At 41.9% G+C, this 26,165-nt stretch overlaps 1 protein-coding gene across 2 annotated transcripts; it reads left to right on the top strand.

The window, feature by feature from the left end:
* Window positions 1-612: 612 nt before the first annotated feature.
* On the top strand, window positions 613-26,024 carry LOC109908846 (cullin-3-like). Of its 2 annotated transcripts, XM_031796161.1 has the most exons (17): window positions 623-881; window positions 4,153-4,350; window positions 15,148-15,261; window positions 15,719-15,790; window positions 15,923-16,083; window positions 16,668-16,782; window positions 16,964-17,192; window positions 17,628-17,773; window positions 18,083-18,259; window positions 19,091-19,261; window positions 21,727-21,834; window positions 22,184-22,308; window positions 22,469-22,565; window positions 23,570-23,704; window positions 24,007-24,193; window positions 24,770-24,915; window positions 25,034-26,024. In XM_031796161.1, exons 1-17 carry the CDS (start codon window positions 819-821, stop codon window positions 25,163-25,165), a joined length of 2,376 nt encoding a protein of 791 aa, XP_031652021.1. In that variant the 5' UTR covers window positions 623-818; the 3' UTR covers window positions 25,166-26,024. The 2 variants fall into 2 exon arrangements, with proteins under 2 accessions (XP_020363165.1, XP_031652021.1); XM_020507576.2 differs by lacking the exon at window positions 15,719-15,790 and having other exon boundaries at window positions 613-881.
* The last annotated feature ends 141 nt before the right edge of the window (window positions 26,025-26,165 follow it).

Here is a 26,165-nt window from a genome sequence, read left to right as displayed (position 1 = left end):
CAGTTCATACTGAAAAAGCTTAGATTTTTTGGAGGAGGTCTTCCAGAATTGGCCATAATTACCATGTAGGTCTATGGAAGGGGGTGAGGTCTATGAGCCTCCTAGGATTTGTATTGAAGTCAATGGATCCAGAGGAGGACAGAAGCTAGCTGTCCTCCCGCTACACCTTTGTGCTGACCTAGATAGTGCTTTTGAAGTTACTATAGACCTTCATTGCAAAATAGTGTGCTTTAATCAATTATTTGGTGACATATGAATATATTTAGTATAGTTTGATCTAAAAAGCAAAAATGTTTTTGTGTTTCACTGTTTTTATTTTTATGACATTTTACCGAGGAGGATGGTCCTCCCCTTCCTCCTCTGAGGAGCCTCCACTGGCAGAGACAGAGCCCAAATAATTCCTAGTAAACTGGGATGGAGTGGGTGGTATGCTATAAAAACATTTAAGCATTTGGATTTGTCATGTGTCATTTGGATAAAAGCATCTGCTAATGTCATATATTATATATTATTATTTAAGTGTTTGGCAAAGCCCAATGGAATTTATTGATCAAAACATTTTATTCATGAGAAAATTACCCCTTCCCAGCCCAGTACCCTTAGCCTCGCGTGAGTTGCATCGTGTGAGCTCTGCGCAGTGAGAACTGTAGCTAGGTTGTCCGCCATTGCTGATTGTGGAGATCTACGTTTATAGAAACATTGCCGTTTGGTTGTCAACAACCAACTACGGACTAGTGAGGGTCGAGTGGAAGCTCCACAAGTATACTTCCCTGTACCTAACCAGATAATATTTTCATGAAAATACAGACGAGGTAACCATGTCCAATCTCAGCAAAGGCGGCACAAAAAAGGACACCAAGATGAGGATACGAGCTTTTCCTGTAAGTACACACCGCTAATAGGACCTGTCCCTGCCAGCAGCAGGCGGTGACTGGGCCACCGAGGTTCGAGTAACTAGCTAGCTGGGGAGTGCAGTTTGCAAGGCCGAAGTAGATAGCTAGCTACCCCCTACAAGAGAGGTTATGGATAGCTGCTTGCTAGCTACCTACTGTTAGATACAGTAGCTAGTAACGTTACTGTTGTCAGACAATTATTAGCTAGCGAACGACCAACTGTCATTTTACCCGGAGAAAAACATGGTTTCTAGCTAGTTAACTAAATATTTGGGGTCGTAGCTTTGTTTGTGGCTGAACGACTGTTTTATTTAACGTTAGGTCAAATCAGAAACTGGTGGGTTGGACTGGAGAGAATTGTTGTTATTCTGCATGACATGGTTTGCTAAATCACGTTCTTTTAGTTAATAAAAAAAAAACACGTTCTTTAGTTACATGCCAATAAAACCTTTCGATACCCCGACTAACTTTAACTGTTGGATAGATAGATAGCTAACTTTAGCATCGACTGTTACACCTAGTTAATGTAACGTTAGATACTTTGTCTTTCAAGATTGAAGTAGCTAACGTTAGCCTAAGTTGAATTTGTAAACAGTTTGCTAAAACTAATGGACAAAAGCTAATGGGAGTAAGCTATTGGTTGACATCAGTTTTCAGAAGATCAGTGTTCAGTTATGACGGATGTCCCTCCACTGAATCCTCAATGATCCCCTATAGTAGCTCTCGATAACCCTTCTCTCCATAGGGTTTCCAGCAGTTAGCTTTGCCCACTGAAACAAATGGCCCTTTCATATCAGTCAAATAATCTATTTTTAAAATATGTTTTATATATATATTTTGTTCCCTCTTCGCCACAATTTCGTGGTATCCAATTGGTAGTTGGTCTTGTCCCATCGCTGCAAATCCCGTACGGACTCGGGAAAGGCGAAGGTCGAGAGCTATGCGTCCTCCGAAACACAACCCAGCCAAGCCGCACTGCATCTTGATACGGTGATCTTAACCCGGAAGCCAGCCGCACCAATGTGTTGGAGGAAACGCCGTACACCTGGCAATGCAAGCTTGCATTGCGCCCGGCCCAGGAGTCGCTAGTGCGCGATGGGACAATAACTTCCCTGCCGGCCAAACCCGGACGACGCTGGGCCAATTGTGCGCTTCCCCATGGGTCTCCAGGTCACGGCCGGCAGCGACAGAGCTTAGACTTGAACCAGGATCTCTAGTGGCACAACGAGCACTGTGATGCAGTTTCTTAGACCTCTGCAACACGCAGGAGGCCCGAAAAATTATATTTGAAATAAAAACAATTATTCACTTACTGTATAAATGTGTGCCTCCAGTTGATAAACTACACTTCCTCCCAGGTATGCTTACAGTGGTGTTCGGAACAGGCTAGACAGCTAATTGGCACAGTTGGTCTCCTCTTGTCTGTCTTCTGTAAACAAGTGCGGTAATGTGGAAATATGGCCATGTGGGAACATTAACCCTATTAATGTGTGTAGTAATTTAACATTTTGTTTTTATAAAATTATTTCTTGCTGATATGAGAGATCCATTACTTGTGTTTCCAAAACCGTACCACTTTCGCATTAACGTTTAGAGCAAGCATCGGGCTTAAGGTAGTTAGCGTCTATGAATGGGCTAAATTAATTATTGTGACATCCGGTAGCTAGTTTTGCCAGTTTTGTTAGTTTAATCTTCACCAAGGCAGTGACTCATCATAAACGTCAAATAACCTTAGGCCTTAAATGAAAGGATCATGTGCTTAGCCCAGTGTTTAGTTGAAAGTTCACTGCCATCAGATCATGTTACCTCCCCTTGCTGTTCAGATCTCCATATGACAACACTTTAAATTATTATCATGAAAGGGATGGGAAGGATATGAGTGCTCCTCAGATTCTATCCAGTTTGCATCTACTGAGTGTCACACTAACCCATGTGAAGCGGCTGAAGCCACTTTGGAACACACTTTTGATATGCAGAGAGATGGTGTAGAATAGATCTTTAAAATTCTTGTTTTATGTCTTGGCTGGGACTTCCTAGGGTCCATTTCAGACATTCAGAGATGTCCTCAGAATCAGCAATTAGTCTGGCCACAGACTAAAATGATGTTGAGTACCACAGAAAATAGGACTGTTTTGTGTAGTTCTGGTCCAGGGTGTTAGTGCACTTCCTCTACTAACAATGACCAGAGCGAAACAAAACTGTGCAATCATGGTCCGAAAAAGGTTCAGGCCCTGTACCTGGATTATTAGTGGGATACAAGACAGTTAATTTATTGTGGTAAGTTTCTAGGTTTTATAAAAATGACTTGTGAGTAAAAGGCCTATTAGTTGCAGAGGGTTTCACTTCATAGGGATCCCCGTCCCTCACTCCAATAAGAAATCCAAATACCAACCTTGCATAATTGTTCTCGGGTTGAGCAGGGTCATGGATTGTCCTGCTATGTTACCTCCCGGATCCTTGTGAACCCTGTCCAATCACACCGATACTTCCTGTGAAATATGTTTGTGTTTGGATGGTGCCATATCCAGACTCCTTGTATGCAGCTTTTGGCCAGCCTCACTTTGGAGAGTCTCCAGGTTTAACAGGCTATGGTTGAGTGTGACAGCCAAAGGTGACAAGGGATTTATATCAAGCTGTGAATATGGCCATGTTTATCCGAGTGTGATGGTTGGCTACAGTGCAGTTACTGTTTGTCCAGTTAAAATTAGAATTTGGGGGAAAGGCAAATGTTACAAGGCACAAGTTAGATGTGGCCGTGAGCAATATGATATGGAAAATATAAAACGCTTTCATTCATGCTATGGACTGGATGGAACCTTATTGGGAATATTGTCATGATATTGCAGTCCTGCACTCTTAGTTCATCACAAGGAACACAAATAGGGACACACCTCTGTTTCCTTTGATTTGCTTTAATATACGTTAAATCATGAATTTTCAGGAGGAGCATTATTTTATCAATGTTACATTCAAACTGTTAGATATTGCAATATAATATAGGCACTCTTTAAATAAGTAGGGGTTTTGGGGTTGCAGAAGTGTAGCAAGTGTTGACTTGTTTCGTCTCTCTCGCAGGTTGCTGACCTAAAGAAGTAGGCTAGCCTAGCAGTAGACTGATAAAAATGGAGGCTATGCATATGGTGTCTATCAAGCTTGCTTTGCTCCAGTTCTCCCTCAAACGAGGGAGCCAAAGATCCCTGAAACTTTGGCCTGTCAGTCTATTTGTCTGCTCGCCTCTCACTCCCTTTCTCCACTGCAGATGACGATGGACGAGAAGTATGTCAACAACATCTGGGACCTTCTGAAGAATGCCATCCAGGAGATCCAGAGGAAGAACAACAGCGGGCTGAGCTTCGAGGAGCTCTACAGGAACGCCTACACCATGGTGCTGCACAAACACGGCGAGAAGCTCTACACAGGCCTCCGGGAGGTGGTCACCGAGCACCTCATCAATAAAGTAAGGCCAATGAACGCAGGGTGGTAGACTCATGCTCATCCCAGCACAAGTCGGGGAGTTGATTCAGTACTGGGTGCTGTTCATTAGGGCATGTGATGGAATAATGTTAAAACGTTTTACAAAAGACAATGAAAAGTGAGTGTTTCTTATTGGACCAGTCCAGCTAGTCCCTCCCTGTTTCAGCCAGTTTTCTTTAGTTTGACTTGCCATGAACACTACCATGGTCTGGATTTAACGTCCCTTTGCTGGATTTGTGTATGGCAGTAATCACCGTTGTAAAATCACTGGCAGAGTATTTTCCGTCTTACAGGATCTCTACAGTGGTAGAATAGTCACTGAGCTTGAGCACAAGATGTTACTCACCTTGACCATAATAACATTTTCATTGTTGAAAAGCAAGGAAACAAACCTTGTCTGTCAATCGAATCCAGGCGATATTAAATTACAGGCCAATTGCCCTGTTCAGTGTTGGGCCTGTTTGGTATGCTGACAGCGTGATGAAGTGGAGTGCTCATATTAAACCAATTACTGTGGAAAGCTCAGAGAATCTGTCTGACTATGGCTGGATGCGGCGAACTTGCAAAAGAAAGAAAACTATCCGGAAAACATGAGTTGCTTCCATTCATTCAGAAGCCTTATATTTAGTGGTTGGAATTTAAATGAGTTAAGTTTGAGGAATGGGGCTATCAGAAGGCCCAGCTCCACTAGGGCCCATAGGCATCTGACTGGAGATTTGAAAGCTCTCTTTCAGTAAACACACACAGTCCTGATCTATGACAAGCTCGGTTGATTGAAAAAGTATTCTGTTTCGGAGAGCGAAGCAGGATTTTAGTTTTTGCTTTGTGTTTTGTCGAATTATGTAGGTACTAGGAAGCAGATCGATCTGCCTTTTGGTGCTTGAATCAGTGATTGTGATAGCCTTTGTCCTTAGGAAAGCGTTTGTGTGATTTAGTTCCACAAACTATCCTATCACATGATCCCTATAACGTTCATGTTTAAACCACACACCATGTAGGTCAACATATTCCACTGAATGAGTAGCAGCAGGAAGCAGCAGCAGATTATCTTAAAGCTGTGACAGGTTTCTATGGGGTCTGCAAACTATTTGGAAACAATGACATTACTGGGCCAATTAAATATCTATGCAGGGCTAGGGCTTTGGCGGTCATTATATTTTTTCAGCTGGTTGATTGTCATTTAAATAACTGCCGGTCTCACTGTAATTGACAATTTAATTAACATAAAGATGCTTTGCATCTCCGGTTTCCACTTATAGCCACCTTTGGAACATCTACATTTTAAAACATCTAATAAATCCATTTAATATAGCCAGCGCATCACAATAAATCTTTCTTTTTTTTTGTCATGAAGAAAATGTAGCCTATTCCAGAAGAACAGAATAGCATATTCCTTTGGTAGGCCTTGATCTGGCTGTGCCATATGTTAGTTGGGTACACTAGTTCATTTATCAGGCAATATTAGCTTATAATTCCGGTGGCATTATTTTATAGTAAGAGCAATACAATTGAACATAACTGAATAAAATTGGGTATTTTTCTCCCAAACGATTTTCGATGGAGTGCGCACATGCGGCTATTCGGTGTTGAACGGTTAACAAAGAAACAGATCCTCCAATATGCTTAATTTACAGTTATTTATTCAACTTTAGTTGTGATAGAAACGTTAGGTTATATGTTTTGATTTCTAATACATTAAGGCTGCATGAAGCAAATAATGATGATTTGAAAAAAGTTGCATGAAAGGGAAGTGCTCTGCTCTTTTTCTTGCGCAGGCTACACACACCTCATTAGTCTCACATTCAGAATTTGACATGCACTTGATAATATCCTCACGCAGTATTCTCCATTTAATCTGGTCTTTACATATGTGTGGAATGATCTTTTATTTAGAATGGCCCACAAAAAATGAAAATCATCCATAGCCTGCACTCGAATAGCGAATAGTGCAGTTACTTTTTTAATATGCCAGGTAGGCTACACTGTTTGTAAAGCAGATTTATGTGCTTAATTTAAATATAGCAGCACGAGAAAGCTGGGATACACTTTTATTAAATGGTGGCCAGTCAAAACTCAGTCAGAACACGTTTCACCAGGCTGTGTAGGCTATGGGCTCTCCAACCATGTTCCAGGGGTCTTGAGCATATAGGCTACGTTTTGGATTTATTTGGCCACTTCAGTTGTGATACAAACCTTAGCAAAGCATATAGGCCTATGGACTAGGTTACATAATGCATGCAACTATGATTTGAAAAATGTGCAAAAAAATGCGTGCACTGTGAATCATTCACAACTGATAATATTTTCATCATTCAGACTATTCTCAATTTAATCTTGTCTTTACATATACTAAATAATGTGAGTGGGTGATTATCATGCACCTGTCGGAACAGGGGCATGGTTAGCAAATGGATACGCTTTTCCCGCGGTTCATTTTCATGCAAGCCAGTTAGGCAACTTTAGTTGAAAAGCGAAGCAATTTGCTTAATATTTGGAAAGCTGAGACGTACATATAGTAGGCCTAGCCTATAGAAAGCTGATGGGATTCTCCTCTTTTTAACAGATTGCATAGCATAGCCTATAGAAACGCAACAGGAACACTTTCATTCCATGCATCAACCAGCTATGAGAAGCTGTCTCTCCCTGCGCAGAAGGTGATCCTATTCTGCTCAAACTCTGAATGCCAGGGCTCTCATGAAGTATTTACTTTTAGATTTCATTTGTATTGATGTCAGAGTGATTAGAGGGACAATAGAGTGCTGAGTACCGGCCGTTAGCAAGTTTGCTAGTTCTACTAATGACAATCAGAGGCATCAGATGACTGTGGTCATGACTCCTGACTGCCAGTGTGGCTGTATTACAGTCACCATAGACCTATGTAGGTTGGCATGCCTACCTTTTCAGATTATCAATCATCGCTCTGGATATTTCAGCAGTGGCCTTAAAAAAACACCACCCAATTGGCATCTCAGAATTAAAACAAATACTCTCCCATTGACATTCTGTTCTTGTCCCCCACATTTGCAATCAGAGTAATAGGGTAAATCCATTTGAATTCAATCCCTTTTTGACAGCATCCAGTTTGATTTAAACCAAACTTTCCAAACATGTTTTGCTATGGAAGAACTGGTCATAAAGTGGCAAAAAATCACTGAAGCTGGAGACTCATATCTCCCTCACTAGCTTTAAGCACCAGCTGTCAGAGCAGCTCACAATCACTGCACCTGTACATAGCCCATCTGAAATAGCCCATCCAACTACCTTATCCCCATACTGTATTTATTTATTTATCTTGCTCCTTTGCACCCCGGTATCTCTACTTGCACATTCATCTTCTGCACATCTACCATTCCAGTGTTTAATTGCTATATTGTAATTACTTTGCCACCATGGCCTATTTATTGCCTTATCCTACCTCATTTGCACATACTGTATATAGACTTTTTCCACTGTATTATTGACTGTATGTTTGTTTATTCCATGTGTAACTTTGTTGTATGTGTCGAACTGCTTTGCTTTATCTTGGCCAGGTCACAGTTGCAAATGAGTACTTGTTCTCAACTAACCTACCTGGTTAAATAAATGTAAACTTTCAAATATCCCTTTGTTGACTGTTGCAGGGCGTTATATCATCCTCCTTCAGCACCGGCCTGAACCCTAGCTGCCTTAAGCTCTCTCCTGGCCCCTTACACTAAGTCTGAATTTGTCCTGCTAGGTGACCTAAACTGGGACATGCTTAAACCATCTAACCAAGTCCTAAAGCAATGGGACTCCCTACATTTTTCTCAGATTACTACCAATCCCACAAGGTATGACTCCAAACACCCAGAAAAGGATACTCTCCTCAGTGTTATCCTCACAAATAATCCTGATAGGTACCAGTCTCTCCCTGCGCAGAAGGTGATCCTATTCTGCTCAAACTCTGAATGCCAGGGCTCTCATGAAGTATTTACTTTTAGATTTCATTTGTATTGATGTCAGAGTGATTAGAGGGACAATAGAGTGCTGAGTACCGGCCGTTAGCAAGTTTGCTAGGCTACTAATGACAATCAGAGGCATCAGATGACTGGTCATGACTCCTGACTGCCAGTGTGGCTGTATTACAGTCAGGTGATCACTGTTTTACAGCCTGTGTTCATAATGGCTGCTCAGTGAAACATCCTGTCCTGATTTGTCATAGATGCTTGCTAAAAAACTTTAATGAGCAAGCCTTCCTTCATGACCTGGCCTCTGTATATTGGTATTAGAGGTCGACCGATTAATCTGAACGGCCGATTAATTAGGGCCGATTTCAAGTTTTCGTAACAATCGGAAATCTGTATTTTTGGACACCGATTTGGCTGATTTAAAAAATAAATAATAATTGTACACCTTTATTTAACTAGGCAAGTCAGTTCAGAACACATTCTTATTTTCAATGACAGCCTAGGAACGGTGGGTTTAACTGCCTTGTTCAGGGGCAGAATGACAGATTTTTACCTTGTCAGCCCGGGGATTCAATCTTGCAACCTTACAGTTAACTAGTCCAACGCTCTAACCACCTGATTACATTGCACTCCACGAGGAGACTGCCTGTTACACGAATGCAGTAAGAAGCCAAGGTAAGTTGCTAGCTAGCATTAAACTTATCTTATAAAAAACAATCAATCAATCATAATCACTAGTTATAACTACACATGGTTGATGATATTACTAGTTTAATCTAGCGTGTCCTGCGTTGCATATAATCGATGCGGTGCGTATTCACGAAAAAGGACCATCTTGCTCCAATGTGTAAACATCAATGCCTTTCTTAAAATCAATACACAAGTATATTGCCTGCTAACCTGGCTCGTTGTGAACTCTGTGAAGACTATTTCTTCCTAACAAAGACAGCCAACTTCTGTTGGTGCATTTGCGAAAAAAGCACAATCGTTGCACGACTATACCTAACCATAAACATCAATGCCTTTCTTAAAATCAATACACAGAAGTATATATTTTTAAACCTGCATATTTTGCTAAAAGAAATCCAGGTTAGCAGGCAATATTAACCAGTTGAAATTGTGTCACTTCTCTTGCGTTCATTGCACGCAGAGTCCGTGTATATGCAACAGTTTGGGCCGCCTAATTTGACCGAATTTTAGGTAATTATGACATAACATTGAAGGTTGTACAATGTAACATGAATATTTAGACTTATGGATGCCACCCGTTAGATAAAATACGGAACGGTTCTGTATTTCACTGAAAGAATAAACATCTTGTCTTCGAGATGATAGTTTCCGGATTCGACCATATTAATGACCTAAGACTCGTATTTCTGTGTTATTATGTTATAATTAAGTCTATGACTTGATAGAGCAGTCTGACTGAGCGATGGTAGGCACCAGCAGGCTCGTAAGCATTCATTCAAACAGCACTTTCGTGCATTTTGCCAGCAGCTTGTTGCTGTGCTTCAAGCATTGAGCTGTTTATGACTTCCAGCCTATCAACTCCCGAGATTAGGCTGGTGTAACCGATGTGAAATGGCTAGCTAGTTAGCGGGGTGCGCACTAATAGCGTTTCAAACGTCACTCGCTCTGAGACTTGGAGTGGTTTTTCCCCTTGCCCTGCAAATATATTCTCAATACATTTTTCATAAAAAGAATCCGACAGGATTCAAGAGACAACAAACCCAACGGAGTAAAGAAAAAAAATTAAAATGAAGTACTCCGCGGCTTTTGTGGAGCGATGGGTAACGCTGCTTCGAGTGTGGCTGTTGTCGATGTGTTCCTGGTTAGAGCCCAGGTAGGGGCGAGGAGAGGGACGGAAGCTATACTGTTACACTGGCAATACCAAAGTGCCTATAAGAACATCCAGTTGTCAAAGGTATATGAAATACAAATCGTATAGAGAGAAATTGTCCTATAATTACTACAACCTAAAACTTCTTACCTGGCAATATTGAACACTCCTGTTAAAAGGAACCTGTTCTCATGTTCTGAGCAAGGAACTTAAACGTTAGCTTTTTTACATGGCACATATTGCACTTTTACTTTCTTCTCCAACACTGTGTTTTTGCATTATTTAAACCAAATTGAACATGTTTAATTTTATTTGAGGCTAAATTGATTTGATTGATGTATTAAGTTAAAATAAGTATTCATTCAGTATTGTTGTAATTGTCATTATTACAAATCCTTTTTTAAAAGTCGGCCGATTAATCGCTATCGGCTATTTTTGGTCCTCCAATAATCGGTATCGGCATTGAAAAATCCTAGTCGGTCGACCTCTAATTGGTATAGAATCAAATTGATCATGTCTGTCGAAGAAGCTTTGGACTTTCTTTTTTGATATCTTCAGTGATGTTGTTAACAAACACGCCCCCATAAAGAACATTTTATTTAAAACCGGTTCAGACCCTGCTTTGACCGTGATCTTGCAGAGTTACTCCACATCAAGAATTGCATTTGGCGAAAGGCTCGGCACACGCATACTCAGGCTGACTGGCTCTCGTTCAGGTATATGAGAAATAAGTGCACTCAGGCTATCCGGAAGGCCAAAGTTAGATACTTCATATCCTTAAGAAGTTAATAAGGAGCAGTTCTCTATCTCTCTCAGGGTTTAAACCCCAAAAGTTATGGAAAATGGCTAAAGACCTGGAGAATAAACCCTCCTCCACATAGCTGCCCATGTCCCTTAATGTTGTTGATGTGGTTTTTACTAACAAGGAGCACATGGCTGAGCTCTTTAATAATCACCACTTCATTAAGTCAGGATTCCTATTTGACTCAGCCATGCCTCCTTGCCCGTCCAACATTTCCTAATTTCCCACCCCTTCTCATGTGACTAGCCCTAAAGCTCCTCCCTCTTTTCCCCCTGCCCCGCTACAAAGTTTCTCCCTGCAGGCGGTCACTGAGTCCGAGGTGCTAAAGGAGCTCCTTAAATCAGATGGTTTAGACCTTTTCTTCTTTAACCATTCTAGCGCAGGTGTTCCGCTAGCAGAACACCTCGACAACATTCCGCTGAAAAGGCAGCGTGCGAAATTCAAAAATATTTTTTTGAAATATGTGACTTTCACACATTAAGTCCAATACAGCAAATGAAAGATAAACATCTTGTTAATCTACTCATCGTGTCCGATAAAAAAAAAAAAATGCTTTACAGCTAAAGCACAACATATGATTATGTTAGATCACCGCCAAGTCAAAAAAACACACAGCCATTTTTCCAGCCAAAGATTGGAGTCACAAAAAGCAGAAATATAGATCAAATTAATCACTAACCTTTGATGATCTTCATCAGATGACACTCAGAGGACATCATGTTACACAATACATGTATGTTTTGTTCGATAATGTGCATATTTATATCCAAAAATCTCAGTTTGCATTGGTGCCTTACGTGCAGTAATGTTTTGATTCCAAAACATCTGGTGATTTTAGCAGAAATACTCATAATAAACATTGATAAAAGATACTAGTGTTATTCACAGAATTAAAGATAGACTTCTCCTTAATGCAACTTCTGTGTCAGATTTACAGAAAAAGCATAATCTGAGAACGGCTCTCAGAACCCAAAACAGCCAGAGGAATAGCCGCCAATTTGTAATCGAACAAAGTTATAAACAACACCATAAATATATACTTGCCTTTGATGATCTTCTTCAGAAGGCACTCCCAGGAATCCCAGTTCGACAATAAATGACTGATTTGTTCCATAAAGTTCCATAATTGATTTCCAAATAGCCACTTGTTGTTAGCGTGTTCAGCCCAGTAATCCATCTTCATGAGGCGTGAGCATTTCATCCAGACAAAAACTCAAAGTTCCGTTACAGTCCTTTAGAAACATGTCAAACGATGTATGGAATCAATCTTTAGGGTGTTTTTAACATAAAACATCAATAATGTTCCAACCGGAGAATTCCTTTGTCTTCAGAAAAGGCACTGGAACGAGAGGTAACTCTGTCGGGAGCGCGCGTCATGAGACCGAGGCACAATGCCAGACCACTGACTCAAACAGGTCTCATGAGCCCCTCCTTTATAGTAGAATCCTCATTCAAGTTTCAAAAGACAGTTGACATCTAGTGGAAGCCCTAGGAAGTGTAACCTCACCCATATCTCAATGTGTACTCGGTAGGCAAAGCTTTGAAAAACTACAAACCTCAGATGTCCCACTTCCTGGTTGGATTTTTCTCAGGTTTTTGCCTGCCATATGAGTTCTGTTATACTTACAGACATCATTCAAACAATTTTAGGCCCATCTCTGACCTTGTTAACCTGTCTCTCCTCTCTGGGGAGCATCCCATTGCTTGTAAAGCAGCCACGGTTAGTCCTTAATTTAAAGGGGGAGATCAAGCTGATCTTAACTGTTATAGGCCAATTTCTATTTTGCCCTCTTTATCAAAGTATTGGAAAAACTTGTCAATAATCAACAGACTGGCTTTCTTGATGTCTATAGTATTCTCTCTGGTATGCAATCTGGTTTCCGCTCTGGTTATGGATGTGTCACTGCAACCTTAAAGGTCCTCAATGATGTCACCATTGCCCTTGATTCTAAGCAATATGTTGTGCTGCTATTTTTTATTGACTTGGCCAAAGCTTTTGATACAGTAGACCATTCCATTCTTGTGGGCCGGCTAAGGAGTATTGGTGTCTCTGAAGGGTCTTTGGCCTGGTTTTCTAACTACCTCAGAGTCCAGTGTATAAAGTCAGAACATCTTCTGTCTCAGCCTCTGTCATCTTCTGTCTCTCTCTGTCACCAAGGGTGTATCCCAAGGGTCGATCCTAGGCACGCCTAGGATCATCAACAACATAGCTCAGGCAGTAGGAAGCTCTCTCTCTCCATTTATATTCAGATGATAGTCTTATACCCAACTGGCCCCTCCCCGGATTTTGTGTTCGGCAGGTAAGGGTGCTCTCTAGCGGCTAGATGTTCTTTACCATTCGGTCATCAGATTTGCCACCAATGCTCCTTATAGGACACATCACTGCACTCTATACACTTCTGTAAACTGGTCATCTCTGTATACACATGGCAAGACCCACTGGTTGTTTCTTATTTAGAAAGGCCCTCACTCCCTTCTAAGATGGTTATCTATGATATACTGCAGCCCTCATCCTCCACATACAACACCAGTTTTATCTCAATCTCTTCATTCAAAGTCTCAATCACAGACACTCTCACTGACAGTTGTGGCTGCTTTGTGTGATGTATTGTTGTCAAACCTTCTTGTCCTTTGTGCTGTTGTCTGTGCCCAACAAAGTTTGTACCCTGTTTTGTGCAACTACCATGTTGTGCTGATGCCATGTTGTGTTGCTACCATGTGGTCATGTTGTTGCTACCATGCTGTTTTGTCATGTGTTGCTGTCATGGTATGTTGTCGTCTTAGGTCTCTCCTTTATGTGGTGTTGTCTCTAATGTCGTGATGTGTGTTTTGTCCTGTATTTTTTTTTTTAATCCGAGCACCCATCCCTGCAGGAGGCCTTTACATAGGCTGTCATTGTAAATAAGAATTTGTTCTTAACTGGCTTGCCTAGTTAAATGAAGGTTGAATAAAAAATAAAGGTGCTCAAAGTTGACCCATTTTGCACACCCTACCATACAATGAGACATCCAGGTCCTTTTGACGCTGCACTCGGGTAACAGGTGGTCAGCCTGCCGCGCAGTTTCCTCGTGGATTGCTATGTAACCGGCGTCCAAAAAGGCCTATTACCAATTATGAAAACTTGAAATCGGCCCTAATTAATCGTCTGACTTCTAATTGAGACATCAAGTGGTTTGTGATGTGGCTCAGTTGGTAGAGCATGGCACTTGCAATGCTAGGGTTGTGGGTTCGATTCCCACGGGGGACCAGTATGAAAATGTATGCACTCACTACTGTAAGTTGCTCTGGATAAGAGCATCTACTAAAATGTAATCGGAATGAAATGGCCATTTAAGTTTTCAGATATTCCAAACTTCTATTTAAGAATGATGGAGGTGACTGTGTTCTTGGGGACCTTCAATGCCACGTCCATTTTTTTCATACCCTTCCGCAGATATGTGCCTCGACACAATCCTGTCTCGTAAGCTCTACGAACAATTCCTTCGACCTCGTGGCTTGGTTTTTGCTCTGACATGCACTGTCAACTGTGGTACCTTTATATAGACAAGTGTGTGCCTTTCCAAATAATGTCCAATCAATTGAATTTAGCACATGTGGACTCCAATAATGTTGTAGAAACATGTCAAGGACAATCAATGGAAACAGGATGCACCTGAGCTTAATTTCGAGACTCTTAGCAAAGTGTCTGAATACTTACGTGAATAAATTGTTTTTTATTTATAATACATTTGCAAATAAATTCTAAACCTGTTATCACTTTGTCACTATGGGTTATTGTGTGTAGATTGCTGAGGATTGTTTTATATTTAATCCATTTTAGAATAAGGCTGTAACATAACAAAATGTGGAAAATGTCAAGGGGTCTGAATACTTTCCGAATGCACTGGTGTAAGTACAACAGATTCATCAGTAGGTGATTATAGTGAACTGAGAGGGGTTCACTTTCCATTGAGATAGTATGCTGTGAACTGTTTCACTAAATTGTTGTTGTTTGATTGTTTCTCTGCCTGAAGTTGATGAGCACAGTATTCTTTAGAGTCCCATACAGAGAGAGAGAACTCAGAGAGAGGAGCTTGTGGAGGAAGAGACTCACGGACAGAGAGTGTGTCATGCAGAGAAAGCGAGATGGGCTCAGTGTGCCAAGTCATCAGTCTGGTGTTGTAGTATCAAACGAATGCCTCTCTGCCTGACTGTGCTACTGCTTCCCCATAGGTACGGGAAGATGTCCTCAACTCACTAAACAACAACTTCCTCCAAACACTAAACCAAGCCTGGAACGACCACCAGACAGCCATGGTCATGATCAGAGACATCCTCATGTACATGGTGAGTGGCACCACCAGCTACCAGAGCCATGTATTTAGAGAGTTATGTTTTAATTCTAGACATACATAGCATTATTTTAATATTCCCCATTTTAAATTAATGGGGTGCTAACATGGCTGCCATAGTATTGTAGGGTCATGTAAATGCATCATTATGCAGAAACCTCAATGTCCAAACTCTCTAAATACATGGCTCTGACAGCTACAAGGTGCAGTCGTAAACCAGGGATGTTTTACAAAAAACAAACATGTTTTTGGTATTTTGTTTATTCATGTTGTTCCAGTCAGCAGATACGTTTTCAAGATACAGCAAAATCTAAAAGTGATGCTCCATTTTGCATCATTGTGTTTTGCATCATCACACTTTTAGAAAACGTAACTGCTGACATGCACAATTTGTGCTTATCAGACGTGCACACTTCTTAGTTATTAGGATTTGACTGTATTTCTCAATACAGTGTCATCTCGTAACCCTCCCTTGGACTGGTAATGCATTGCTTCCTGGCTGCAGGTCTCAAACGCGCTCCGGGGTGAGGTACAGATCTGAGATCAGCTTCCCATCCACTAATCCTAAACATAACCATTAGTGGGGGAAATGCAAAACTTGCCCAAGATCAGCCTTGAATGACAAAGCTTCACCCTCTCTTTCTCTTGTTTCCCAGGACCGGGTGTACGTGCAGCAGAACAATGTGGAGAACGTCTATAACCTGGGCCTGATCATCTTCAGAGACCAGGTGGTGCGCTACGGCTGCATCCGAGACCACCTCCGACAGACCCTCCTGGACATGATCGCACGAGAGAGGAAGGGCGAAGTGGTGGACAGGTATAATAATATGACCTGTCTATACACAGGTCCCGTTCGACTTCTTCTTTAAAAGTGTACAAACTCCTAGCTTCGTTGAAGGGATCACTGAAATGACTTGACAAGTGTAATCACTGGAAATGACTGGAAGCCATGCGGCGGAAAGCTTGTGTTCATCTGTCCAGTCATGTCTAAGCATCGACTGTTTGAAGGGAGGAGGAAAGGATGCACTTTGAAGGAATTCAAACAGAGCCACAGTTTCTGAGCTGAAGGAAGCAGTGTTTTTCCCAATGAAGAAAACCACAACCGTAATTCATGATTATTTCATTGTGCTCTTTGTTGAATTTAAAAAGTATCTGATAGTCTTTGAGCTGACCCAGACCTAAATGATATCCTATACACTGAGCGTACAAAACATTAGGAGTTGCACCCCCCTTTTCTCTCAGAACAGCCTCAATTCATCGGGGCATGGACTCTTCAAGGTGTTGAAAGTGTTCCACAGAGATAGATGCTGGCTCATGTTGACCCCAATGCTTCCCACAGTTGTCAAGTTAACCTGACCCTGTCTGTCTGTCTGTCTCTCTCGCTCTCTCGCTCTCTCTCAGGGGGGCGATCAGAAATGCCTGCCAGATGTTAATGATCTTAGGCCTCGAAGGGAGGTCGGTTTACGAAGAGGACTTTGAGGCCCCGTTTTTAGAAATGTCTGCAGAGTTCTTCCAGGTTTGTAAGAATCCCCTCCCCACCACATCTATTCATACATTTCATTCGCATCAATGCTATATGTCATGCACGTTGACTTGCATTGATATTTGTTGTTTGCCTACTATTATCATATTATGTACATGATGTGCATGCCCTCTGTCACCCAAGGCGCTAACCCCGTGTTTGTTTGCCCTCCCAGATGGAAAGTCAAAAGTTTTTGGCGGAGAACAGCGCAAGCGTGTACATAAAGAAAGTGGAGGCGCGGATAAACGAGGAGATCGAGCGCGTGCTGCACTGCCTAGACAAGACGACAGAAGAGCCCATTGTGAAGGTGGTGGAGCGGGAGCTCATCTCCAAGCACATGAAGACCATCGTGGAAATGGAGAACTCGGGCCTCGTCCACATGCTCAAGAACGGAAAGACAGAGGGTCAGTTTGCCACACTAGTACTACTCCAGTCCCAGCTATACTTTGCATCCCAAATGGCACCTTATTTCCTATGCAGTGGAATACCTTTGACAGGGCCGATAGGGCTCTGGTCAAAAGTAGTGCACTATATAGGGCATAGGGTGCCATTTGGGACACCAGACTTTTTTATTTTTTCATGAAAGGGATATTTCACCCCGATGTTAGTGTCAGACATTTGCATACATCTTGAGGTCTTTTGCAGAGCAGAATAATTGAGTAATGTACATTGTGTGAATATGTGTTGTTATCGTGTGCATACTTGGCACCACCCGTGCCATTGTTTTGATATCAATGTCAGGAATTCTATATTTATGGTGAAAGATATTGGTGGGTGGTCTTTGGATACTAATGTGTTTGTACTGATGTGTGTGTGCGTGCGTGCATGCGTGAACACAGACCTGGCGTGTATGTATAAGCTCTTTAGCAGAGTGCCAAACGGACTGAAGACCATGTGTGAGTGCATGAGCTCCTACCTCCGCGAGCAGGGCAAGGCGCTGGTGTCAGAGGAGGGCGAGGGCAAAAACCCTGTGGATTACATCCAGGTAATTTACACCGGAAGTGACATCATTGGCAGGGGGTCCACAAAACATTTTTCTCTGGCTACATTCCCATTCCTTCCCATTCTCCCAAAGTGTGCATTTCCACACTCCCTGGTCATGGATTTAACAATAGGGGAAACTCCAGTGAATGCTTATACCGATTCAATGCTTTTAAATCCACTGTAGGGATGCAATTTCTGTTGTTATACTCCATATTGCCACTAGATGGCAGATACACGAGCATGTAGTAAGTGCCATTGCTTTCCAATAATGTCATGTTTTCTTCCTTCCTCTGGTTTTTGTTCTCTGCAGGGTCTGTTGGATCTGAAGTCTCGTTTCGACCGCTTCCTTCTAGAGTCGTTCAACAACGACCGGCTCTTCAAGCAGACCATCGCAGGGGACTTTGAATACTTCCTCAACCTCAACTCGCGCTCCCCCGAGTACCTCTCCTTGTTCATCGACGACAAGCTGAAGAAAGGCGTAAAAGGAGTGAGTCGTTTTCTGATGTAATGGGGAGGAACGTTCCTCTCCTCAGGGCACACAGGCTGCGTCCCTAATGACACCATATTCTCTATACAGTGCTCTACTTTTCACCAGGGCCCAATATAAGGAATAGGTGCCATTTGATTGTGACACATATTTGGTTGTGTTTCTGATTATTTTGTGCCCAGTAGAAATGAATGGTAAATAATGTATTGTGTCATTTTGGAGTCACTTTTATTGTAAATAAGAACATAATATATTTCTAAACACTTCTACATTAATTTGGATGCTACCATGATTACAGTTAATCTGGAATGAATTGTGAATAATTATGAGTGAGAAGGTTATACGCACAAATATGACAATACATTATTTACCATTAATTTCTATTGGGCACAAAATAACCTGAAACACAACCAAATATAACAGAAAATGCATCCAACACATTTGTAGAGTAGCATGCAATGAATATGGGACCGAATACTACACTTTTTACTACTTTAATACACATAAGTGAATTTGTCCCAATACATTTGGTCGCCTAAAATGCACAAAAAGTGATGTAATTTCTTAACGGTTCACCTGATTTGGATGAAAATTACCTAAAATGAAAGCTGATGGACTCCACTTTAACCTCAGTCATTGTATCATTTCAAATTCAAAGTGCTGGAGTACAGAGCCAAAACAACCACACACGGGTCACTGTCCCTTTACTTTTGGAGCTCACTGTATAAGGAGTTCAATATATTTGATTAAATCAGTGTTTCAAATGTAATCATTTAAAGTGTGTATGTGTGGTCGTGTAACACTCGCTGTCCTCTCATCCTGTGTGTGTAGTTGACGGAGCAGGAGGTGGAGTCGATCCTGGACAAGGCCATGGTGCTCTTCAGGTTCATGCAGGAGAAGGATGTGTTTGAGAGGTACTACAAACAGCACCTGGCCAGGAGGCTGCTCACCAACAAGAGCGTCTCGGACGACTCTGAGAAGAACATGATCTCTAAACTCAAGGTGAGGAAACAGGATGAGGAAGAGCAGTTTCTTAAGATCTTCCATCCATCAACTGTTTGTTTCAGATATACAGTGCATTCGGAAAGTATTCAGACCCCTTGACTTTTTCCACATCTTGTGACCTTAGTCTTATTCTAAAAGGAATGGAAGTAATTTTTTCACATTTATTACAAATAAAAAACAGATATCACATATACATTAGCATCCAGACCCTTTACTCAGTACTTTGTTGAAGCACCTTTGGCAGCAATTACAGCCTTGAGTCTTCTTGGATGTGACGCTACAAGCTTGGCACAACTGTATTTGGAGAGTTTCTCCCATTCTTCTCTGCAGATCCTCTCAAGCTCTGTCAGGTTGGATGGGGAGCGTCGCTGGATAGCTATTTTCAGGTCTCTGAAGAGATGTTGTCTCTGGCTGGGCCACTCAAGGACATTCAGAGACTTGTCCCGAAGCCACTCCTGCGTTGTCTTGGCTGTGGTGCTTAGGGTCGTTGTCTGGTTAGAGGTGAACCTTTGCCCCCAGTCTGAGGTTGGTGAAGGTTTTCTCTGTACTTTGCTCTGTTTATCTTTCCCTCGATCCTGACTAGTCTCCAAGTCCTTGCCGCTGAAAAAATCCCCACAGCATGATCCTGACTCCACCATGCTTCACCGTAGGAATGGTGCCAGGTTTCCTCCAGACATGACGCTCAGACATGACGCCAGACATTCAGGCCAAAGAGTTCGATCTTGGTTTCATCAGACAAGAGAATCTTGTTTCTCATGGTCTGAGTACTTTAGATGCCTTTTGGCAACTCCAAGTTGGCTGTCATATGCCTTTTACTGAGGAGTGGCTTCTGTCTGGCTACTCTACCACAAAGGCCTGATTGCTGGAGTACCTACAGAGATGGTTGTCAGTGACCATTGGGTTCTTGACCAAGGCCCTTCTCCACCGATTGCCTGGCGGCCAGCTCTAGGAAGAGTCTTGGTGGTTCCAAACTTCTTCCATTTTAAGAATGATGGAGGCCACTGTGTTCTTGGGAACCTTCAATGCATTTTTTTGGTAAACTTCCCCAGATCTGTGCCTCGACACAATCCTGTCTCGTAGCTCTATGGACAATTCCTTCGACCTCGTGGCTTGGTTTTTGCTCTGACGTGCACTGTCAACTATGAGACCTTATATAGACAGGTGGGTGTCTTTCAAAATCATGTCCAATCAATTGAATTTACTACAGGTGGTCTCTAATCAAGTTGTAGAAACATCTCAAGGAGGATCAATGGAAACAGGATGCACCTGAGCTCAATTTCGAGTCTCATTGCAAAGGGTCTGAATACTTATGGAAATAAGGGATCTGTTTTCTTAGAATTAATACATTTGCAACAATTTCTAAAAACCTGTTTTCACCTTATCATTATGAGGTATTGTGTGTAGGTTGATGAGAAAATCCATTTTAGAATAAGGCTTTAATGTAACAAAATGTGGAAAAAGTCGAGGGGTCTGAATACTTTCCGAATGCATTGTGTTGTAGCACCTTCAATACCTAATAAGTGCAACCTTAAGATTAGCAATATAAGTATATGCCAGACCTATGTTCAAATACTATTTCAAATACTTTGAGTATTTGCGTTAGCCTGCTTGGGGTGCCATGTGGGCGGGGTTTGCACTTTTGGTTATTTTTGATTTGGTTCAATTGCAAAGCTAAAATATTTGAAATGATTATTAAATTGTATTTTGATCCCAGTTCTGGTACTTTACACAATGCCATATATTTTTAACTTGAACTGCACCAGTGGTGGAAAAAGTACCCAATTGTTATACTTGAGTAAAAGTAAAGATACCTTAATAGAAAATAACTAAAGTAAAAGTATGTCACCCAGTAAAATACTACTTGAGTAAAAGTATTTGGCTTTAAATATACTTAAGTATCAAAAGTAGAAGTACAAATAATTTAGAATTCCTTAGATTAAGCAAACCAGACGTCACCATTTTCTTGTTTTTTTTAAATTTACGGATAGCCAGGGGCACACTCGGACATCATTCATAAATAAAGCATTTGTGTTTCGTGAGTCCGCCAGGTCAGAGGCAGTAGGGATGACCAGGGATGGTCTCTTGATAAGTGCGTGAATTGCACAATTTTTCTGTGCTGCTAAGCATTCGAAATGTACAAAGTACTTTTGGGGTCCAGGGAAAATGTATGGAGTGAAAAGTACATTATTTATTTTAGGAATGTAGTGAAGTAAAATTAAAAGTTGTCAAAAATAGAAATAGTGAAGTACAGATATCCCAAAAAAGACTGAAGTAAAACATACTTTCAAGTACTACTTAAGTACTTTACACCTTTTGAACTGTACAAACTGTATGTTGAACTACAGCTCAGCTGAGTGAAGAGTCAGTGTGACAGAAACGATAGTGCGAGTGAAGTGTTGTTTAATAGATCTGTATCATCCCGTATATCTCTCTCTTCCTCTTTCTCTGGTTCCCCTGGCCAGACGGAGTGTGGTTGCCAGTTCACCTCCAAACTAGAAGGCATGTTCCGAGACATGAGCATCTCAAACACAACCATGGACGAGTTCCGCCAACATCTACAGTCAACGGCGGTGAGACACCCACTCACAGAACCAGTCCAGTGTTGGTTCTGGGGAACATAGAGCTCGCCAGCTTGTAGTCTTAAAAAAATAGAAATGAGTTACCTCTGGTTCGTTCAGCCATTCCTATGGGGAAAGAATAGGGTTTTGGGACAAAACATATAAGATCACCTAAGCCTGTCTTTACCACAGACCATATTTTTGGCATTTTCCCATAGGCTTTGTCCAAAGAAGCCATTACTATTGCTCTCTATTTAACCTAGCTCTCTCAAAGCGAAGAGCACATCTTATGGAGCTTTTGATGGTCATTCTGACAATTGGGAACCTCAGTGAAAGACGTAGATCTAACTTCCATCCCCAGGTGTCGTTGGGTGGAGTCGATCTCACAGTGAGGGTTTTGACGACAGGTTACTGGCCAACGCAGTCCGCCACGCCCAAATGTAATATCCCCCCTTCTCCTCGACATGCATTTGAAGTCTTTAGAAGGTTTGTCTATCTCCTCTGTCCTTCACTGTATCTCATTTACTTTGCATAGCAGAGGTCATGTAATTCTCTGCTGCAGGTTGTGGAAGCGGGGTGCTGTCCTTTGTCTGTGTTTGTCTGTAATGCTGTAGTGTGTGACTGTCTTCTGATTTTGTGGCCATAGATTTTATCTGGCAAAACACAGCGGCAGGCAGCTTACATTGCAGCATCACATGGGCTCTGCAGACCTCAATGCCACCTTCTACGGGCCAATCAAAAAGGTATGCAGGGGACAGCCTTTGACTGGCTGGCAGGTAATACAGACTGATGCACGCACACACACACACACACACCACTAATGTCAACATCAGGCCTTGATAACAGCAGGTGTATGAAGGCTGTACTTGCCTTTGAATATGGCATGAACATTGATGTGTGGGGGGGCTACAGTTGAAGTCAGAAGTTTACATACACTTAGGTTGGAGTCAATTAAACTAGTTATTCAACCACTCCACACATTTCTTGTTAACAAACTATAGTTTTGGCAAGTTGGTTAGGACATCTACTTTGTGCATGACACAAGTAATTTTTCCAACAATTGTTTACAGACAGATTATTTCACTTATAATTCACTGTATCACAATTCCAGTGGGTCAAAAGTTTACATACACTAAGTTGACTGTGCCTTTAAACAGCTTGGAAAATTCCAGAAAATGATGTCATGGCTTTAGAAGCTTCTGATAGGCTAATTGACATCATTTGAGTCAATTGGAGGTGTACCTGTGGATGTATTTCAAGGCCTACCTTCAAACTCAGTGCCTCTTTGCTTGACATCATGGGAAAATCAAAAGAAATCAGCCAAGACCTCAGAACAAAAATTGTAGACCTCGACAAGTCTGGTTCATGCTTGGGAACAATTTCCAAATTCCTGAAGGTACCACGTTCATCTGTACAAACAATAGTACGCAAGTATAAACCCCAAGCCCACAGAGCCATCATACCAGTAAAACGAGTCCTATATCGACATAACCTGAAAGGCCGCTCAGCAATGAAGAAACCACTGCTCCAAAACCTCCATAAAAAAGCCAGACTACGGTTTGCAACTGCACCTGGGGACAAAGATCTTACTTGTATGTATGTATGTATGTAAACTTCCGACTTCAACTGTATGTGTTTATATAAGCATGACATAGTCAGTGATTGAACAGAGGCTACATTGATTACTCCTGTGTGACTGAGTTACCTGAAGGCGGCCGGCCGGTTGTGACCTCTCCTCTCCTCCCAGGAGGACGGCTTGGAGGTGGGGGTGGGCGGTGCCCAAGTAACAGGCTCCAACACCAGGAAGCACATACTGCAGGTGTCCACCTTCCAGATGACAATACTCATGATCTTCAACAACCGGGAGAAGTCCATGTTTGAGGTACAGCTGCTAATTGAATGCGTAGCACATCACAGAATAAAGTCAAGTTTGTAAGGAGGGATGTATTTGGGCAAAGTGATATCTTTATTATATGTGCAGGATGTTCAAGTTTGTGGTCTGGCAATGTCTTTCCCTGAGGGAATAAATAAAGTTATATTGAACTGAAAAAGTTAGACACTCTTGTTTCTCTAAAAAACAATTTATTATTTGGTTTCAGCATAGTGCAGTCATGGATCAAAGGATCCCTCTGCCTCATCTCCATCTCTCCTCTTTGTCCCCATCTCTCACTCTCTGCAATGTAGGAGATCCAGCAGGAGACAGACATCCCAGAGAGGGAGCTAGTGCGAGCGCTGCAGTCGCTGGCCTGCGGGAAGCCCACCCAGCGGGTCCTCACCAAGGAGCCCAAGTCCAAGGAGATCGAGAACGGTCATGTGTTCACCGTCAACGACCAGTTCACCTCCAAGCTGCACCGCGTCAAGATCCAGACAGGTAGACAAACCCAGTTAGCCATACAGACCGGTCTTGTAGAACACAGATTTAAAGATCTATGGCATGCAAAACCAAAATGACACAAAAACAACCAGGATTTATTTTGCTTCAACATTGGTTTCTGAAGCATGGCGTTGAACTGTATGCATACCAACCTTCTAGGGTCATTCTAACCACAGAATTATGAGATTCTATTTCTCTGATTCTACCTCAGATAGTTTTAGTGAAAACACAACTGATCTCCACTCGTCTGGATAGCCCAGCCAAAGATTTACCTGTGTAGCGTGAATTTATTTTTATTTAACTAAGCAAGTCGGTTAAGAACAAAGTCTTATTTACAATGTCGGCCTAACCCGGATGACGCTGGGCCAATTGGGTGCCGCCCTATGGGACTCCCAATCACGGCCGGATGTGATACAGCCTGGATACGAATCAGGGACTGTAGTGATGCCTCTTGTACTTAGATGCAGTGCCTTAGACTGCTGCGCCACTTGGGAGCCCAATGATATAGTCCTGTGTGTGTAGCTGTCATATGAGGTGCCTGGCTGAAACTGGTTTCCTTGTGTTGGTCGCTAGTCGCCGCTAAGCAAGGAGAGACTGACCCGGAGAGGAAGGAGACGCGGCAGAAAGTGGACGATGATAGGAAGCACGAGATCGAGGCGGCCATCGTCCGCATCATGAAGTCTAGAAAGAAGATGCAGCATAACGTGTTGGTAGCAGAGGTCAGTGGAATACAGTGTATGAACATTGAGGTGTTTCAGGGTACTTCTGTCTGTATCTCTCAGTAATTAGATGTAAGATCCGGTTCTGATTGTGTCTGTGTTTGTACCATCTCTCCAGGTCACCCAGCAATTGCGATCGCGATTCCTCCCCAGTCCTGTAGTCATCAAGAAGCGCATTGAAGGACTCATTGAGCGGGAATATTTGGCACGGACACCGGAGGATCGCAAAGTGTACACTTATGTAGCATAAGGGCGTGAATTCAATCAAACTTGACACAAAAATAAACAATACTTTTTTTTTGGGGGGGGGGGGTCTTGTGTTATGTGTATGAACTTGGAAGTTTGTCTGATACTGGGAAGCTTACCTTTCTTTCATTGGAAAAAAAAGACAAGGTTTTTAAAATATATTTTAGCTAAATGGAGGGATTGGATATAGTTTTGTTACAGTTTCATGTTCCTTATGTGGCCTTGGGGAGAATTTGGGCGGAGAGTGGGAAATGCATCAAATGTACTGCATTTATAAACAAAGGAAAAGTACTGCCCAATAAACAAAGGAAAAGAAAACTAGCATAAACAAAACATATACCAAGCGACTGTGGGTTGGCTACACAAAGACCAAGAAAATATTTGACATTTCTCCCGTTTTAAATGTTGATGTAAATGTGTTTGTGTTTTTTCGTGGCACCATGCGGGTTGTACATGTTGTCAGACACTATTGGCCTTTTTTTCCCCTCTAGGACTTTAATCAAAGAGAAGAGGACATGGATGTTGTTGCTGGTTTGCAGAGAACAGGAGCAGTTGCTTGATAGCATGCTTTATCTTATGGAGTGCTCTATACAAGGTGTATGTTTTTTTCTTTTTCAATGGGGCCTATTGTAAAATTGGATCGTCAGCCCAGAAATATTTCTCTCCTTGGAATTGTAGGTTCTTCCCAATGCAGATCACAAAGGGAAGTTCATTTTTTTCTTATTGCATTTCAATTGGAACCAATTTATCACCATGTTTTAATGTGTATAAATTGTAAATAATTATACTCACTAAAGTGGACTGTACAGGGCCTAGTTTTCATCATATTAAGTGTAGAAAAATAAATTGTACAACGAAGGGAATTTTGCCTCCTACCTGTTTCACAACTGCCTTGTGTATTCCTCTCTGAGAGCAGAGAAAGCCACACTAAAATTGTCTTTACTGTGAAATATCTGCTCTTCTGACCATAATTTAAGCCTAATGCATAACGGGAACCACAGTCA

Source organism: Oncorhynchus kisutch, linkage group LG18 (assembly GCF_002021735.2).
Source record: "Oncorhynchus kisutch isolate 150728-3 linkage group LG18, Okis_V2, whole genome shotgun sequence".
In the NCBI taxonomy this organism is placed as follows: domain Eukaryota; kingdom Metazoa; phylum Chordata; class Actinopteri; order Salmoniformes; family Salmonidae; genus Oncorhynchus; species Oncorhynchus kisutch.
The sequence above is the reverse complement of the archived record's forward strand: the minus strand, read 5'-3'. Positions and strand labels throughout refer to the sequence as shown.

Coding starts and splice junctions, on each gene's coding strand:
- LOC109908846 (XM_031796161.1), top strand. CDS start 819: ATGTCCAATCTCAGCAAAGGCGGCACAAAAAAGGACACCAAGATGAGG. Junction 882..4,152: donor TGAGGATACGAGCTTTTCCT/GTAAGTACACAC, acceptor TCTCCACTGCAG/ATGACGATGGACGAGAAGTA. Junction 15,791..15,922: donor GGTCTCAAACGCGCTCCGGG/GTGAGGTACAGA, acceptor CTTGTTTCCCAG/GACCGGGTGTACGTGCAGCA.